This window comes from Anas acuta, chromosome 2 (genome assembly GCF_963932015.1).
Source record: "Anas acuta chromosome 2, bAnaAcu1.1, whole genome shotgun sequence".
In the NCBI taxonomy this organism is placed as follows: domain Eukaryota; kingdom Metazoa; phylum Chordata; class Aves; order Anseriformes; family Anatidae; genus Anas; species Anas acuta.
The window spans coordinates 95,294,423-95,313,789 of record NC_088980.1 but is presented as its reverse complement, the minus strand read 5'-3'; the positions used below and the strand labels follow the sequence as shown (position 1 = coordinate 95,313,789).

Below are 19,367 nucleotides of genomic sequence, written 5' to 3'. Positions count from 1 at the left end.
GGCACTTACTAAAAGAGCATTTTCAATGAAATAGATGAATAGCATTGTGCTCCATGAGAACGTTTTTAATTGTATTTCTAAAATGAAGTTACATAATAACATTTCCTCGAACAAAAATGCAATAATAAAACCCAGGATTTGCATTTACAGAGTATAAAAACAATTAAAAGACTTGAGAATAGCTTTGGTGAAGGCAATGCAGAGTCAGCATTAGCATTTCAGATTTCACATATGGTATCAAACCCTCAGGCACACTATATGAGTTTTGTATACCGATGCCTAGATCAGATTCACAAGATGGGGCCTACTGCTTCAAAAGGGATAATAAATTCCTAACTCAGAAAGACATATCACAATCCTAGAAGAAACCAGAAACAAGACAAGAGCAGGATGTTTCCATAACTCTAGAGTTATGATCAGAGAACATCACAATTTACACCAGGCAGCTTGCCTTCTGTTGCATACTCAAACATTTTCATTTCCTGTCAATTCACCTGAGTGCCCTTCTCCTTCACATGTTATGCTTTCTAAGAGAAGTTCAAGTTCTGCAATTTTGTTAATTTCCCCCAAGCTCTCTGGTGTCTCAATAAAATATGTTACACTAAGGTAAAGCTAAAAGAAAAATCAGTTCCCAGTTGGTAGAATTTTTCTTGCTTTTACTTAAGTTTTAAATTTGATGAATTCTCCAGATAACACAGGATGTCTGCCTTGGTGTTACTTTAACAAACAGTGCATAATATTAAGGGCAGTCAGCAACATTTCTTAAGCATCACTAGTAGAGATAGTGTCTTTAAAAAAAAATCAGATGCAAGGAAAATATTATCCTTAAAAACTGTGTGGAACAAAAGTAGTTTTCTGGTAGCATAAGAATATACATCACAAAACACAGGCAGATACAAGACCAAACAAAATAACTCTTTTGCAGATTCTATTTGCACCAGAAAACAAAAGTTTTAAGGGGAGAATAACTGCACAGCTGATTGGTTTTATCTCTGTTTCTGAACAGAACAAACTTCAAGACATTCTAGAAATTCTTCACAATTTTATTAAAATAGTAATCATTTTCTGTTTTAATTTCTTTAATTGTCATTGAAACGTTTTCATTCCTACATGGTTAATTCTAACTAACCAACTAACCATATTCCTTCATGATTAGTTTGTTCATAGAACAAAACTAACCTATTTTCCTGCCTTTTTTTTTTTTTTTGTTACCTTTCTTTTACGGCAGCTTGCATTCCAAGATATGAAGATGTGAAACCACCAGGATGAGGATTCTCAATTCCATCCAGATCTCCAAAAAAAAGTCTAAGTTAACATTAAAAGGTTCATTTACCATCTGGCCCCATCATGTCTGCATTATACCAGCTTTTGGCTGCAAAGCTGAAGAGCTTTAATTAGAAGCACTGAACACTACCCAAGACCACACGCAGGAAGAAGATTTTAATTAGGCAATTTAATTTTAAAAAATTATTTTTTTCCAAAACACATTAATCTGTAACCATCCAAAACATTTTTCTATCATCCTACCAAATTAGTAGTGGTTAACACATAGGACTTATGCATATAAATGTATATATTACATATATATATACATACACACACACGTATTAAGTCAAAAAGACTATTACAGTGGGTGAAAAAAAGTTTACCTTAAAAAAGCCAGAACTGAAGGATAGTATAAGCCAACTTTCACTTCATTCTCATACTGGTCATATAGGAGAAGACAGAAGATATTTTCACTACCACTTCAGTGTGTCAACCATAATCTGCTTACGTCTCTTGGGACGTATCTCTGAATTTGCAAGCAAGTAAACCTCTGCTGAGTTTGCTAATTTTTCCAGTTATCTAGTCTACATAAATTATCTACAGTCCATGCGTTTCTCAGCTCAGAACTAGACTGACAGCACTGGCTTTTTGTTGTTCATCTTTATTTAGAAACAGAGGAGACCAATTCATTATTCTTACATGGAAGGAGATTTTTTTTATTTCAATAGCCACAGGCAATAATTTCCAACTGTTTGTTGTAGCATGAATTTGAACCACTGACTTCTACTATCCCTTCTGTTGTTAACTCTTTGTGAAAGAACCAATACGAAGAGACCAGATTGCCAATATACAGAATGCAAAAATATTTAGGAAAACAACAGCAACATGTTTTTAAAAAAAAAAAAACATGCTTAAGCAGCAAGGGAAACATGAACTTTACAACCTTTCCACAAATACAGAAATGTCAGCCATGTGAAAAAAATAACAGGAACCCCATAATCAAATTTTTAAGTAAAACAACACTGTACAGAATTTGGATATAGTAAAATCAACTACATTGAGTTCGTATCAAGTAAAAGAATATTCTCAAACTTACAGAAAGTAAATACTGCAATATTAACTCTGCTAACTACCACGTCACTGTGTGCTGCCATTGCTTGATCTTCTCAGAGTCCCACTTTCAGTCAGGATCCTTACAACATTTGGAATATCAATTCCTTTGTTAAAGGTTAAAAAAAAAAAAAAAAAAACAGAGAATAAGTGGTTTGATGATACATTTTAAAGCACAAGTTATACTGAAACATTTAGATGATGACATGAATTTAGAGCTTTTCTTATTAAATGAAAAACACTCTAACAGTTAAAAAATGGAATGTGTTACTTAATTGTCTGGAAACCATTAGCTGTATTCCTGTGAACTGCTCTACTGTTTCAGTAAAGGGTCTCTCTAGCCCTTCTAATCTGTTGCTGACCTGCAAAGATCTGTAGCTGATGATTAGGAAAACATTACCAGAAGCACTCCATTTTAACACTGCACCAACGTCAGTGTTCTCTTCAGAGCACAAGAATTCAATGTTGCTTTGATGAAACTCATCCCCATGACTTTGGAGGAGGGAGGGAGGGAAGGGAGAACTGGAAGAAACATAGGGTCAGCTTAAGTGGTAATAACAACCACTCAGTGGCCATAAACAAATGCCAAGGGAAGAGTAGGAATGGGACCTGAAGTGTGCCTGAAGGCTTGTGGGTTATGGGAATATTCTGTTCTCCCAACCTCAGATCATCTTTAGATCAGGAAACTTTTCAAGTCTGATACGGCACACTTCTAAACCTTTTACAACTCTAAATTCCTTTATACAAAATGATGGCAGCAGAACTGTGTGCTCTATTCCAGATACACACAAAGAATTAGGTTATGTGACAGCAAAATAGTAACTCCCCTCTCGCCTTCCATTCCTTCCTTAATTCTTTGCATTCAGTTTATTCTTCTAACTGATAAGTTGGTATTTCCACTAACCTGATGAGGAGCATTTGAACTTCAGTCAACCAACACTTCAACTGCTTTGAATAACGTTGCGATTGCAAAATTTTGTCATCCAGATACTCATCCCTTTTTCCGGGTCATTTAATCAGCAGAGGCCTTAAGCACAGGCCCACAGTTCTACTGGAACCTCCTTACACTGTAAAAAATAATTGCCCATTTGCTACCTGTTTATTAACTGACTACTTTACTGACCCCTTTCAAACAACTCTAGAAAGTCTGTAAGGAAGGATTTCTCCTCATAAAATCTGTATTCATCCCCACCACCAGCACCCTGAGCAGATCATATTTACCCAGGTGTCTACTAGTTTCCACCCTGTTTTTCTAAACAATTTCTATTCAGCTTTCCAATAAAAGCTGGTAGTTTCAAGGACCACCTAGAACCCTGTACTGTCTCTGGACAGGATGGAGTTCACTTTCTCAGCAGCCCGAACAGCGCTGTGGTTTGGAATTGTTGCTAAAACATCATTGACCCCAACTGGCCAAAGGAATATTTGACACCATGTAACATCATGATGCTCAGCAAGCAATAAGATGGCATGGAGACAAGCTGGGGGTGGGTGCACTGTTCCCTTCTCCCTCCCCGCTCTCTGTCACTTTAATAAATTGTCTTTATCACGTTTTACAACTTTCCTAACTTCTGCTCTTCCTATTGTTTCTCCTGTTTTTCACCAGTTATCACAGTTGAGATTCTCTTTTTTTTTTTTCTAATAACAATATGTTTGATTTTAGTTTACTGTCTTTTACCATGTAGATGTTAATAGGCACAAATGAGAAAACAATTTAAAAAAAAAAGTGTTTATTAACACCTTCATAGGAGCGCAGCCATTTTGAATTACCAATCCTAAACTGGCTTCTGAAAAAAGTAGAAGGGGAATAAAACCTTTTCCTTAATATCTCAAGCTTCTTAATGTTTCACAAAGCTAACAAAATTGTTACGTATATTTTCATAAGCGTTTGCATGCACCTTCGTGTATATGTGAATTACCTCTGAAAGCTGGGTTTGCTGCTGCTATTTTGTGTAGAGTAGCAGTAACTTCCTCAACATTCATATTTCTTACACTGTTCAAAAACTCAGTGGTGATGTTGTTCTCATACGCTGCTTCCAAAGCGCCAGCTGAGAAGTTTTGCAGTTCATCTTCCTCAGTTACTGATAAGGACTTCTTAGCTGATCGTCTGCTTGAATAGTCTTAAAGAAAATAAATACTGTTTTTCAGTTGAAGAAGATTCTGAGCAGTCTGCATTACTTAGTTATTCAAATAGGGCTTTTCAAAACATTAATTTCTAGTTTCACACAGCATCATTGGTAAGGTTCACACCTGGCTTCGCTAATAATATCCTCATACAACTGAGAGTCAGAAATGCTTTCTATTTACAGCAAATCCTGAAGAAACAAGGACGGCAGGTGGGTGAAAGCTTTTCCTTATGGCTTAGAAAAGGAACCGAAAAGGAACAAAAAGTTCCAAGTCTTTCATGTTATAAGCAATTACATTTTTTTAATTAGTATTGTATTGAGGTTTACAAAAGCTAAGTTCTTTGGAGAAAAAATGTCACTGCATAACAAAAAACAAACAAACAAAAAAACAGACAAACAACAACAACAACACATACGAAATAGATACACTTAGTACTCTAGGCATTTTTCTCTCCAAGTTTAGGACAGCATTTCTTGCCACACAGCATGTGAAAACTAACCATTTATTTATATTAAATAGGAAATTCTCTCATAAAAATCCAATATTCTTTGAAAAATTGCATCAGAAGTACAAGTATTGAAGTCAAGTAGTGGCAATATTCAGCTTTTAAACAGAATTTTCCATCCTCTACAACCTAATTTTGTTTCCACTAACATCTTGTTTGGACTAGATCTGTACTAAGTCTCTTTTCCACCAAGAAGGTAAAAAGATGTGCAAAAAGCCTGCCAGTTACACTGTGAAAGACTCCTTAGAAAGAATTGATTCTGGACAGAGGAAAGTCAGAGTCAATACTAACTCAATTTCTCCCTAAATCCTACAGTTAAGCAGGATGAATGTTTTTGAATAGACTGTCCTTTCCTTTCTAACATCTGTAGAGGATGAGGGAAGAAAACAACAATTAATCTATGTTACTTGACCTTAGCTTTATTCTGCTTTTAAGCTCTACTTTAAGAAGCAGGGAAAAAAAAAAAAAAAAGCTTTTTAGAATTTAATCTTAATCAGTGTTAAGATTAAAGCACATTCAAGACTGCATTGCTAACATTACCAGTATCAGAATCACTAATATCTGCAGAATTCAGGTCAGATTGCTCTGTGGATTGTTCCAATACTTCTTCTCCATTATGTTCAGTATCTAAGAGATCCTATGAATTTGAAAAAAAGATGTATTCAGAAATTCATCAACACAACACCCTAAAATGACAAACTACTACATTTTAATGACCACAGAAACAGATGAGAGATCATTATTTCTGCTACCAAATTTGAGAAAAAAATAATATTTCTTTGAAAACTACATGGCTGGTGATTAACCTTGATGCACACACTGCTCATATTATCTGTCTACATCTAAAAAGCACTATATTAGGCCTAGTGATACTTATACAACCTAATTCTCTACCTGTCAGATCTAAAAAGAAAGCACTTTACACTGAAAAGATTTTATAAATTATCTATTGGAAGATCACAGTTTAGGGTATTCAAGTGTTTTTCCCACATCAAAATTTTTTATTTTATTTTTCTACAACTAATAGATTAGAAGTTACTTTGGCTAGAACTTGATGGCTTTGTAGCATGTCAACTTCTGCCCTCTTTCCATACGAATAAAGCAACAAAAAAAAAGTCTTATACAAAAGAACAGCAGGGATATGGTGAAAGTAAACTTATTAAAGAAGTAAAAAAAAATGTAAATAATAAAAGAGAATTATAGGCATGAGATTTACCACAGAGAAATACTGCCTTTTGAGGCAGATGGAAAGCAATGGAGGAAAGATGTAATATGGGGAGCAAAGATCAACCTTACAGCAAAATCCTGAACTAAGAAAGGCTTTTGAAGACAAAACAACAAAACCACTTTATTTTCCTTGAATCATAGAATGGCTCAGGTTGGAAGGGACCTCAAAGAGCATTTAGTTCCAACCCCCCTGCCATAGGCAAGGACACCACCCGTTAAATCAGGTTGCTCAGGGCCTCATCTAACCTGGTCTGGTTCCATCCAGCTTGTTAGGCTGGTACTCACTCTTACTTGGCATTATCCATTCAGGGTCATCTTTTAAACAAAGAAATAGTTAAGTAACTATTAATAGTTACTAATTAAGTAACTATTAATATTAGTAGGAATAGCCGTTGTGGCAAATGAGAATTTTGTTTAATACTGACAATTCTATGAGACAAATTAGCAGGCAAAAGGGTTTCCAAAGACAAATATGGTAAATGAATTACAGCTAGGGGTTCCTGCCATCCCTGTTGGCAATGGGGGAACGAATAAAAATCATTCCAGGTGTGTGGAGTCTGAAGATAGAGTGTAACGTGAACTGGAGAAATAGGGAGTACAAATGGCTACTGCAGCAGGCTCAAAGAAGTACTCAAAACATTCATGTTTAGACTGACTTATCTTTACACAGACACCAGTAATGATGGGAGCAGGGAGGAACTGGGTTTTTAACAGCAGAACAAAATTGTGTAAGAAAATTGATGTCAGTGTCTGATTACACAGTGAACGAAGAGAGGTCAAGACTGGGAAAGGAAAAAGAGAAAATTACCAAGGAGGTCAGAAGAGATAAGAAAACTGTAACTTAGGATTGAAAAGGGAGTAAAAACAGCAGAAAAACAAATAAGGAAAAGCATGGAAAATAAAGGACAGGATTAGTTTTGGCCTCTATTTTTAGAAAAAACACACCTTTGAAGACAAAGCATTAAGACTCTTCAGCAGAAACGTGGTGAGTTTATCCTATCATAACTAGAAAAATTCTTCAAGCATGTAATGGTCACAACTTTCAGTACTGTTGGCATGGCAATTTTAACTATAAATAAACCATCTGTAACAATAAAAATACGTAATCACGGGAATCTACAGACTTGTAGAACAAAAATAAACCAAATCCACATTACTTTTTTTGATGCAGCCTGCTGACGATATTCCACCAGTGCATCTGTGAGAGTCTGTGTTACTTTTAGGATAAAAGCAGCATCGTCTTCATTCAGTATCTCAAAACTTTGCTATGGAAAAAAAAAATCCACAACATAAAAACCTTGCCTTTGATACAAGTATCATAATGTATATATATGTATATAATGTATAAGGTTCCTGCAGGGACCTTACTGTTTTTATATCTCCATCCTTCTGTCAGATATGGCTGAAGTTACAGAGTAAATGAAGTTTTTATTTTTAATCCCATAAATTGTAGTGGGAGGTGACAAGGTCACAGAGACAGAGAAATGGGAGAGGATCCTAACAGAATGGTGCTTCAGCTACAATCATTCAAAAAGGAACAACCCAAGAATGTTCCTGCAAAGACATAGTCATCAAGTTCTGTTGAAAACAATGCCATTGGGCACAATAGAAGAGAAGCAGAGGTCTGTCCTAACAACTCGGAGTCTTCCAGATTAAAAGCAAATATCTTCAAACGCTCCAGACAAAGGAAAAAAGTAATCACAAATAACTAGCAATAAATTCATGTGTGACAGCATAATGGGGGGTAGATTGTATTTTAACACTAATAAAGGGTCTCCTTGGGTTTGCACAAGTCGTATCTTGTTAAAAAATCAGAAGAAAAGGAAGATTAAACTTGGGCAAAGATGCGTCCGCTATCAGTTAATGAAAGAGATCCAATTATTTTAATGATAAAAGCTGAACATAGAGCTCAGTTAAAAAATATTCATTAAGAATAATCATTGAAAAACTGGAATTATGATATAAAGAGCAATGATATAAAGATACTTGTATAATTACCTTCCACTACATAAGACAACTTTCGTTTCAAAAGAGGAAGAGAAGATCAAAGTAAAAAAATCAAAAGAAATGCATCATGGAGTTTGTAAAGGTATTACTGTAAACGTTGATATTGAACAATTTTCAAACTTTCCAAAAGAACATTGTCCCAGTCACATTCCCAACAGTCCTCCCCTGTTTTTAGGGGACAATCACACTATACAAGAGGATGCCTTGATTCACATTAGTTACTAGCAAGATACAATCTTTACAGTTTCCCCATTAAAAAGAGAAAAAAAAATTACCATGCAGTAACGGACTCACAGTAACTACCAGTTAAGATTTTCGTTAATTTTGTCTCTAATGTTTTAATGAGATTACCATTTCCATATGCAAGACTGTGAATGTTGTTAATACACGTTACAGCTAGCAACTGCTAGTTTTCCCGTTTGCTTCCCTGCTGTGAAATGTGTGCACAACACATTTTTGACAACCGAATGGAACTCAGCTGTTCTGTCAAACAAAGCGAATAGGTGGGATATTTTTGTGTTTGTTTGTTTCTAAAATATACAACCTGCACGTTATTCCTTAAAAACTGCTTCTTCCCTTTCTTCACAACCAAAATGTTTCAGTAATATTAACTAGTTCCTAATTTGTAATCGATTAGTAATTACTAATAAACTAATTATGAATCAGTAATTATTAATTACTTAGCAGCTCTATTAAATTTTTTCAGAGATGAAATTGCCAGGAAAGATTTAGCACTTACCAAATAACCCAACAGTTCTTCTTGACTAGTAAATTCCTCAAGATTTGCTGGAGGTTCTTGCTGTTTAACATAAACAAGATATATTATATGCACTATTTATAACCAAAATTAAACACTAATAAGTACTATGGCTCTTCTAGATGCTTGCTCTAATTAAATTGTGTGTACTAGTAGAGAAACACGTACTTGTGTTTTCACAACAAAATCAGAAAAAAATGTGTTTTTTTTAAAGTTTTGCTTAGTAACTTGTTTGTTGTTCATAACATTAGTAATTTGAATAAGCAAAAGCCAACAGCATTGGCATATATCATAGTAATTATTTTCCCATGTGTGAACTGGAACAACCCATTAATAGAAAAGTGTTCACCTGAAGTTCCTCATTTTCTTCCTGCAATTGTTTGTTGGTCTCACACCTTAAGATAGAAAATACACACGTTATTTTTTGTTGTATATAAAAATAATACACGCACACAGTTTCCAAATGGTTGATTTATCAAAGGTGTGTTAGTCAATAACTCAGTAATTAGTTTAAATTATTGACACTCCAGACTGCATACTTTGAAAGGTCACACATTTCCTTGCAGACATCCTAGTGGTTCCAGATATAACCATAAAATATATTTTAGTGTAAGTTTAGATTTTTTTAGTGTAATTAGCTACATAAATTCTAAACCCCAGAGATAAGAAAAAAGTTTGATATTGGTAATAAAAGCTGTAAACATGCATTGCAGAAAGACAATTACCCTAACTATAGTACAATTTTTTTTTTATCAGCACTTCACAAATTTGTGTTTACGAAAAGTTGGTCAGAAATAGCAGTATTTTATAACGTAGCCACAGAACTACCGAGCATACAAAGCCTCATAATTAATGAAAAGTAACAGAAATTCTCAGAGTGATGTTGCAGAATTGTTAAGTGGAAGCATCATTTGACTGCTCGCTGTCAAATGAAAATCAGATCTTACTCCCTTTGAGAAACTTTACACTGAATTCACATTTCAGAAGTCTCACAAAAATAAACAGGAAGGAACAAGCTGAAGTGCTATTTTAGTAACTGTAACTTCCAAATTAGTCTCTCACTGGAACACCTGACTGCTCATAATTACCCAGGATCTATCTGAACAACTAAATTAATGAGAGATGTGTGATTTTCCAAAGGATTCTGTTCTTAAAATTTCAAGTATGGGACTGCACAACGACGATCAGTGTCAGGTAAAACTTTCAGAACCTCAACATGGATGCTCAAGATTGTATTAGCTTCCTATTTTTGACATTTTTACAAACTAATTTACACTCAAATAACTAATACAGTTGTTTGAAAGTTAAACAAATAAATATAAAGATTCATAAACCTAGACTTTAATCTTGTTTCAATTAGTCCTTTTCCTTAATGATTGGTTGGCCCACAGAGAGGAAGAAGTCCTATAAAAAGACATTTCAGGAGCAAGAAAATTTTTCCTTTTACAGCTAACAGTAAATAAGAAAAAGGTGCTAGCCCTTCACGTCTGACAGAGAAGCAACTGGTATAAAGTCAGGAACCATTCTAAGAGAATTCCATTAAAGCAAAATCAAAGAACTAATTGGTATAACATGTGTAAGACTCATCAATGTGTATATATCCTTTATCAGCTGCTTTCCTGTGGTTCCTGGTGTTACACAAAGCTAACTGATGTTGAAGCCATCTCTCCCACACAGAGGTGAATAATTCAAACTAAACTCACAGTACTGCTATTAATAAGGACTTTTACAAACATCAAGCAGCTTAGTTCTCTAAGAACCACATATAGTATTTATTATTGTTCCTCCATGAAAGCTTTTGTAAAGATGATAGCCCAATTGTTGCAGCTATTTGCTGATTATCTTTTCCTTCTAAAATTACATATAGTTCATATAGTGCCCTAATTGTCTAACACGAACCTGTAACAGAGGGTTTTTAATGCACTAGGAAAGATTCTTCTTGAATTTGTGATAAATGAGGATTATATCTTAATGATAACACAGCTAAAACAGAAACCAGCTGCATCTACAGCAAAATCTGAGGTGAGTTTACATGTACATACACCAGATTTTCTGTTGCTGATAAAAGCTTATGGAAAAGCACATTCTTTCAGAAGACAAACATTCTCCTATTACAGCACACATTTATTCTTCACAACACACTGCAAACCCCATGTCAGCAGACACCACCTACAACAGTTTCCTTGAGTATATTTAAAGGGGTTTTGGGGCGGTGGATTTTTTTGTTTTACTTTTCAGAATCGTTGCCTTTGCTGTCTTCTTCAGTCTTGTTGTCTTTGCTGCTTTCAATAGGCTTATTAGTTTCAGCCTTCTCATCTGTTTTTGCCTGTTCTTGCTGACTTTTTTCCAGCTCCTCTTGAACATTCTTTTCTTCAAAAGTGATAAAAACAGTATTGTTAGTAATGGTTTTCCAGTAAACTAATTTAAAAGTATTTCCAGTACACTAATTTAAAATTTGCTCACATATTTTAAAGAAAATATTAATAAAACCTAAATGTGAAAGTAATGTATCCTGAAGAAATAAAAATTAAATAAAAACAGAACCTAAAAATCAAAGGCTTGGTTCAGCCCGGAAGCATGTCTGTATTTCTAGTAAGAACTATTCTGAATGAGAGTAATTATAATGCATTTAGACAGTAGCCCAATTTCCCCTTTGACATTAGTTTACAACCAAGCAGTAACTTCTGATGTTTTTTCAGTTACAAAGCATTTGCTAATTTTTACACTTTAATCTGGTTTTGTTTTCAAGAAAACAAACATTAGTCAAATATTTTAGATGTTCAAAAGAAATCTAAGCAATTTGTTTCCTTTTGATTCTCCTTGTGCCCTAAGCAAACAGACTGGCATACAGCCCTTCCCTATTTTTGTTCCTGACAATGAAGAATGCCTGATGTGCCCAAAAGAAGCCTGCGGCCCTTCTCATAGAAATATTCATAGCAAAAACTTTTTCTTATGAATTTTTATGAAGTATCCAGCTACAGAAACTTTAAGTAGACCTGGAGAGTATTCTTTACAAACACTAGAATTATTCTTTCTGTCTGCCACAGATCTCAAACATATCTATGCATTGTACATGCTGCTTCTATAGCAGAACATAGATATAGAAATTATACAAAAAGTACACATAGAAGAAATAATTCATGCTTTGTTAGGAGTTAAATGTATATATATAGCCTTATTCTCTAACCTTGAATAGGACCTGGCATTTTTCCGTCCTTATTTTTACTATCTGTTTCTTCTTCATTACTAAGCGATGTATCCACATGCTGAACTTTGGCTTTTGAAGGGCTGTCATCTGCAGTAGGATCTAAACAAACACATTCAAAATGTAGCAAAATGGACACTATCTTGATAAAGGTGAAAAAGAAATTAGTTATAGTGGTTCTAAAAGAGCAATTGAATTTTAACTAGCTAGTTCTGTGCACAAAAAGAAACAGTTACAAACATTAGGAACAATTTTTAGAAGCATTATTCTGTGATAATGTATTAAATATGAACTAGAAGTTTTAAATATTTTATACCCTGGTTACAATTACATACATAAATTTATTTCTTAACATAATTAAATATTATAAATTATAGTAGCATGCTACACGGTCACGTGCAAAATTAGGCACATTAAACAAAAGGATTTTGAATAGTATTCAGCTTATTTCAAAACCCCTTCTCAGATTCCAAATGGTTCTTTCCTTTTCAGAGTATGACACTGCTAATTGAGATCATTATACAAACACTCTTCTCATTACTTCTACTGAGCTATTTTAAATAACAGTTTAGACATTAACATGCAATAAAATTATGTACATTAGTTCTAATTCAAGTCTATATTTCCATGCATGTCTGAGAATGAGTGCGCCATAGCAATTCTTATCCATTTTCAGGAATAGCATATAGTCGGACTGTCTGTCCATCCAGATGGTATTGTACAGCAAGTTTTGGAAGATTGATTAAACTGAGTGAAGAAAGTCTCACAGATACCATGTTCCTACAGCTTTGCGAGAATCAAAGGCTGGTAAAACTGGAAAAGTTTTCCTCCACAGACAAGGGCTGTGGCTGTGCTTTCAGGATTCCATCTGGCTTTCTGGACTGCAAGTTAAATGCACACACTGAGGTCCAACCTGCTCATTCTGCCCAGCTCATCAAAATGCCTGTGAGCAGCTGGCACTGCAGAGAGTACAGCTGTTACCAGGTAAAAAGGTGAACGACTCTGCAAAGTGAGGAAAGCTTTGAGGATGAGTGGGAGAATGGAAAGAGAGAGAACAAAGAGCCAGAAAAAGGTATCTCTAGCTGCCCCTGAAAGAACTTGCTCATCCATTAAAGTTTCAGGATACACGGACCTTACAAAACGCAGCTCAGAACACACGCACACACTACCATTCTGACCAAATCTTTCAACCTGCCTTGAAAGAAAGCTATCTTAAATCACAGCAAGTTTACAATTTGCATCCCACTGAGCACACTTACATTCTTGCCATCTCTTCCTCATCATTGGGGCATCCGTAACAACCTATAAATAAAAACCATGTATGTTAGCTATTTTGTGGATACAATTTTAACTTAGGTATTTCATCAAATACTTATTTTTTAAAGATATGACCAGTAGTGGTACACACAAGAGTAAACCACTGAACAGACATTTGAAAGTAGTTACCTGAACAGTTATTTGCTACAATTAAATCTGTTTTAAGAGCTTAAAAAAATAAAATAGCTGGCTTCAGGGGAAAAAAGCAAAAAAACAAACAAACAAACAAAAACAATAAAATTAATTTATTAGTTTATATACCCTCTACTTAAACATTCCTTAAATCAAGACCGAATTTTTTATGGATCTAGTGAAACTGTTAAAGGAAAAACAAAACAGTCTACAAAATATAAATGGAATCTATTATTTCTATATCCATGAAGAAAAATCTGAAACATACATATATGCATGTATGATTTCCATCAACCTAATGTGATTAATATTCTTTCATTATGTTTGTTTGCCTGCAAATAATAATAGTGTGCATGCAAATAGATTTCAGATTTAAGCACTTACAATTTTGCTGAAAGACAACCCTTGCATAATTTAGACAGATTTGGGGCTTGTACAGAAAGAATACTTACTAGCATCTGATCTTGCTAAGAAACACCGCTTAACAAGCAGGCTGTTTACACACTGAAATTGATGGAGAGCACAAATTTAAGGTACGCCAAAAAGAACACTAAGCACCTGAGTTAAGTTGTCATGAACCAAAGTGGTGAGGTCCACCTGAAGAAGAAACTTCACCAATATCCTGGCCAGATAAAGCTGGCAAACATTTCTAAACACTATTGCAGAATAAACAACAACTGAAAGCAGTATGAAGATAACTTCATAAGAATGTGCTTCTAATAGTGCAGCCCCTCAACAATTTCAGCTCATGGTGCTCCTGTGAGCCCATGCCATTGCAGAGAACCTCACATCCACCTGCAAATTTGTACACTTTCCTGTGTGTATCACAGATTTTTTTCATCTGTTTCTTTTGTGAACTGCCACAGGATGCTAACAAAGCAAAACTCTAACCTAGAAAAGTATAAAGGTAGTTTCCTAGCAACAATTAAATTGTTTTACATACACACATACACAACTGGAAATTGGCTAAATATTAATACAGATATTTTGTATATTTGGTATCCATAGAGTTGTATTTCTGTAGAGTCAGATAGCATGAATATTATTTCAAACAAGAGAAATACTTAAATACTTATGATGGGAATGACCAATGGGAAATTGTATCCAGAGTAATCTTGGAAGAAATATTAAAGAGACAAAAGCACGTTTAATAAATGTTAAAAAAAAAAAAAAAAAAAAAAAAAAAAGATTTTTTTTCAGTTTATTTCTAAGTGTATAACTTATGGCACTCTTTAGAAATGTACCTTTATTTGTTTTCTTCCTTCTTTCTTCTCAATTGTTAATGCAACTTGCCTAACTTTTCGGTTGAGTTCAGAGCCTTTACCCTTAACTTCATCAGATTCTGCTATCTCAGGATAATGTTGTTTCTAAAAAAAATAACGAGATGCAAATCATGAAGTCATGCTTTATCCTTTGCAATTCTTTCAAGATCTAGCACAGCAAGATAGAATCATGGGAGAAAAATCAACCTGTATACAAAACAGAACTTACTAAAATGTTTAGGTATAGAATTGCAGACTAACTGAGGGGACTGAAGTTGAATCTTCAGCTGAATCTGCTTAAGTTATACTTCTTGAATTCCTGTTACATTTACAGTATTTAATATTGTAACATAGATGGGGTAAACGATAAATAAAAGTGTTAAGAACATGAAAACCACCAATACAAGTCTCACTGAGAATATCCACCTGAATTAACAAACAGCAAGATCTTTAAGAAGGACATTGTTGCAGAGCCAAAACAATACACCCCATAATAACATTAGCTCCTAAGGCACCTGAAAGATGGAAAAGTTCCTTCACTGATTCAGTTCTTTAAAGTAATTAAAAAATATATAGTTAGAAGCCTACTAGTCAATTACAGCTGTGGAGTTCCTTTTTGGCATTGTTGGTTAACCAAAATAAAATACAATGACAAGTCAGTGTCAGCAACGCACCTGCACACATATTCCCAATGAGGTGAATTTTAAATCCATTACTAGACCACGACTGTGGTACAAATACACACATTTCCACAAAACCTTATGTAACAGCTTAAAAATACCAGATCTTTTATTAAAATCTGACTAGCAAACTCTCTATTTAAACCATTATACCAACAATAATAATAATTAAAAAAAAAAAACAAAACAAAACAAACAAACAAAAACACACACCTTTACTGTAAAAACTTACCAAGTATGCCAGTCTATGCTTGGAGCCACAAACGTGCATGAACATGTTACTCAGTCCTGTTTTACAGTGGCACAGTTGACACTCATAGAGAAAAGGGAAATTGTCTTTTGACCGGTATTCGATTATATAATTAAGTCCTGCATTGATTAAAAAAAAGTTAGGAAATTTGATGTCTGCTTGTTTCTTAGGCTCCAAAATATAATTAGTGCTAGCTACAAAAGTGATAGTAAAGGAAACTATCCTTACTGCATGTCAAACATGTGGATTAAGGTTTTCGTTACTATGAGTTATTTCATTTTCTGGTTCTCTAGACTTCAACATCAAACATATAAAATCAAATTTCTCTGAGATGCCTTATTTTTACCACAGAAAAAATGGAAAAAAAAATCCCTTAAAAATTAATAGCAACAGTTCTTTTGTCACTATTTGTACATTTTAATACATGTCCCTGTAGTTATCCTTCTGGTCCACTACACTCTCCCTTCCCTCCACAGGACTGGCAGCTACAATTGGACAAAAATAGTAACGCTCATTTAAGTCCAAGTTTCTTTCTATCATATCACCTTAGACTGTCTACAGACCATACTCACATAAGCATTCTAGACTAAATCTAACAGTTTTATCACTCAGATCAGTCCCTTTCATACCATACTACTAGGTACTCAACGTTAAGCTAGTAAAATCAGATAATGTGCATTAAAAGCTTCCATTTTTAAAACTAATGCAATACTCTTTAAAGATAAACATCACACAAGCAAGCAATTACAGTATTAAAAACCCTCACCGAGTGCAGGTTCTGAATCTTTACATGTGTTAAGTTGTTCTTCCAAAGTCTGTCCATGAAATCTCTCTGGCTCAGTTTGCACTGTAAGATAAGACCAATTTCATGTCATCTCACATCAGTCTTCATGGTCTCAAAAAATCTCCAAAATGAAACAAAGTCCTGACTCTAACCTTTGGCTTAGAGAAAACATGCTAAGTAATTTATGTATAAGTGAATCCCTGCTCATAAAGAGCCCCACAGCCCAAATCAAGTCAATTACTGAGAAACTTTATCCCCCAAATCATATTTTCACTTGTTTTATAACATCTTGTTTGTAAATATTATTCTATGTATTATTAAAAATATTTACTGTAAATGGGAAATACAATGGATAGAACTGAATTCCAAACAACCTTCTAAGATCTAGACATCTGTACCTCAAAACATTTAATTTCTCTCTACACTTTCTTTTTTTCAACATTAAACATTCTTACCATAATCAGGAAGTTTTTCAGGTGTTTTCACTTGATCTCCTGTGCCACCTGCAGTTTTAACTAAAACGAAAACACACAGAAAGACAAAAAACAGAAGTGGAAATTTGGTATAATATATGTATATATATTTAAAAAAAACTATAGACAACAAACATGATTTGTTTTGAACGTGCTACATGATTTTTTGGGATAAAAAATATTTACACCAAACAACAAACTTATTTAATGTCAGGCAATTCAATGAAGCAGGCAGAGGCAGACCAATGCAGCCTTTACTTACCTCATAACATGGGTTTTAACACACAACACAAAATTAAATTCTTAAACAGTAGCTTAAATTGTAAGCAATTTTGACCGTAATTTAATTTATATAAAGACAACCTGCAACAAGGAGAAAGCCTGACTGATTCTCTGTGATGCACATACCTTTTATTCTATAATTAACAGTTTTATTTCATACATTTCAGGGCTACTTTAATCCAATACATCACAGCAATTCAATTTAAATCCACTGATCTTGAGAAGCTTAAACCTCCTGGCTGCCAGGACACTTGATTCAGCCCAATAACCTTCCTGTCCTTTTTAAAAGCTCTATACCTATCCACTTCCCAATGTATTTTTTTTTTTCTATTGGCATATAGCATGGGATAGGGCTGGGGTTGCAGAACATTAAGAAAGGTAAGACAGAGATAATAAGCACATTATGTGATCTGTCATCAAAGAACCAGGAGAGGGAGAAAGATCTATACAAGATGTGACTGGGGGGTAGTGTAATACCAGTGCATGCAAAGGAAACAAGTTGTCATGAAGAGAAAACTACAAAGACTAAGAATATAAATCATATTCTGGTCACTAGAAATTTTTTACTGTGCAATCAATCCGGGAAAAGGGAGCAGGACAGAAGAGAAAAAAAGACATGTTGACCAATTCACCTCTCAACATTTCAGGGCATCTATGCTGATAAATATCTAGTTGCTTAAATTTGCTTTAAAGGCTGTACAAAATATCCCAGCCTGGGTAGGTGCAACGACAATGCATACTTGGGCCACAACTTTCAAACTAAATCCCAGGAGAAGTGCACTGTGCAAACCTATAACACTGTGCAAACCTGTAAATACATTTTGGTGCATCATAAAACATAAGCAGGAAAAGTTATAGTTAGACCCTCATGACCCTCAATTCCTAGTGGAGCTGGACGAGTTCATAAAAAGTTTTAATGATAAATTAAACCTACTAGAAGTATTTGGCTTCAGCTAGACAGAAAGATATTTTTAATGAGATCTTTAAAACAGCAAATATAAAGCGTGTTCAGAGCACATACATTTATATATATATTTAAAAATACACTTCCTAATTTCAATCTTGAATGTCTTTGAGGTTTCTCAAATTTTTAAATGTAGGCAATCGTTAGTATTGTAGCTAGTGCATTTTAATAAACTTTGCTCACATTATTGATTTTTCACTGTAAGATTATACAGTAAAGAACACACAGGCCAGGTCATTAAGCACAAATCTTGAGAAAGATTTGGTTTTTCTTGTTTCATAAACACCTGAATTAGGGAAGGGAGAAAAGTGCTCTTATAATATAGAATAGGACCTAAAAAAATCTGGCACTTACCAATACCATGAGCTTTCAGTGCTTCTTCAACCTAAGTTAGTGAATTATCAACAAGCAATGAAGAAAAACAGTCACTTAAGGTTCAAAAGATAACAATGTAAAAGTATATTTGTTTATTAAATGAGTTAGATTAACACTAACACCTTAGATTACCTCAAGAAAATTACATTATACTCAAAAAATATATTTTCCCTAGGTAGTCTATCATTTAAATAATTCCATTCTGCATTTATTGTCAGTCCTGCATTCTGATGTATTCTCTGTCTCTACTAATCCAGAATACAAGACACAAAGTTTTATCCATCTTTTCTGATGGTTCCAATGTATAAAAATAATTCCACCTTACTGCAGTAAACAAAACAGTGAAGCAACAAAACAAGTTAAAATTCTGAACTCACACACTCTAAAAAAGATATTTCAACCCCCTGTTCTATTGCTAAATCAATCTTTAAAATCTGACAAAAGGTGCACTCAGAAACTGATCTTACCGTCTTATGCTTGAATCCGAGGAAGTGAGTCTGCAAGTTTAATGCAGAAGCACACCAGATTTTGCAAATCTAGGTTAAAGAGAAGAAGCATTTCTGGCATTGCACATAAACCAACAGAAAAAGAATACAACTGATATCAAAACAAATCACAACTGCTATCAAAAAGTCAGTGTAGGCAAG

At 34.3% G+C, this 19,367-nt stretch overlaps 1 protein-coding gene across 1 annotated transcript in view; it reads right to left on the bottom strand.

The window, feature by feature from the left end:
• Positions 1 to 50: 50 nt before the first annotated feature.
• Positions 51 to 19,367, bottom strand: part of LOC137850831 (cilia- and flagella-associated protein 251-like) — a 22,936-nt gene continuing 3,619 nt past the window's right edge. Inside the window, exons 3-17 of the mRNA XM_068671285.1 lie at positions 19,188 to 19,256; positions 18,700 to 18,730; positions 17,082 to 17,141; positions 16,609 to 16,689; positions 15,825 to 15,961; positions 14,895 to 15,017; positions 13,461 to 13,503; positions 12,184 to 12,303; positions 11,228 to 11,366; positions 9,346 to 9,391; positions 8,979 to 9,038; positions 7,390 to 7,497; positions 5,546 to 5,642; positions 4,293 to 4,493; positions 51 to 2,483 (exon numbers count right to left, since the gene is read on the bottom strand). Coding sequence (XP_068527386.1) covers positions 2,404 to 2,483; positions 4,293 to 4,493; positions 5,546 to 5,642; positions 7,390 to 7,497; positions 8,979 to 9,038; positions 9,346 to 9,391; positions 11,228 to 11,366; positions 12,184 to 12,303; positions 13,461 to 13,503; positions 14,895 to 15,017; positions 15,825 to 15,961; positions 16,609 to 16,689; positions 17,082 to 17,141; positions 18,700 to 18,730; positions 19,188 to 19,256 — 1,395 coding nt within the window. The 3' untranslated portion in view covers positions 51 to 2,403. The remainder of the gene's footprint in view (positions 2,484 to 4,292; positions 4,494 to 5,545; positions 5,643 to 7,389; positions 7,498 to 8,978; positions 9,039 to 9,345; positions 9,392 to 11,227; positions 11,367 to 12,183; positions 12,304 to 13,460; positions 13,504 to 14,894; positions 15,018 to 15,824; positions 15,962 to 16,608; positions 16,690 to 17,081; positions 17,142 to 18,699; positions 18,731 to 19,187; positions 19,257 to 19,367) is intronic.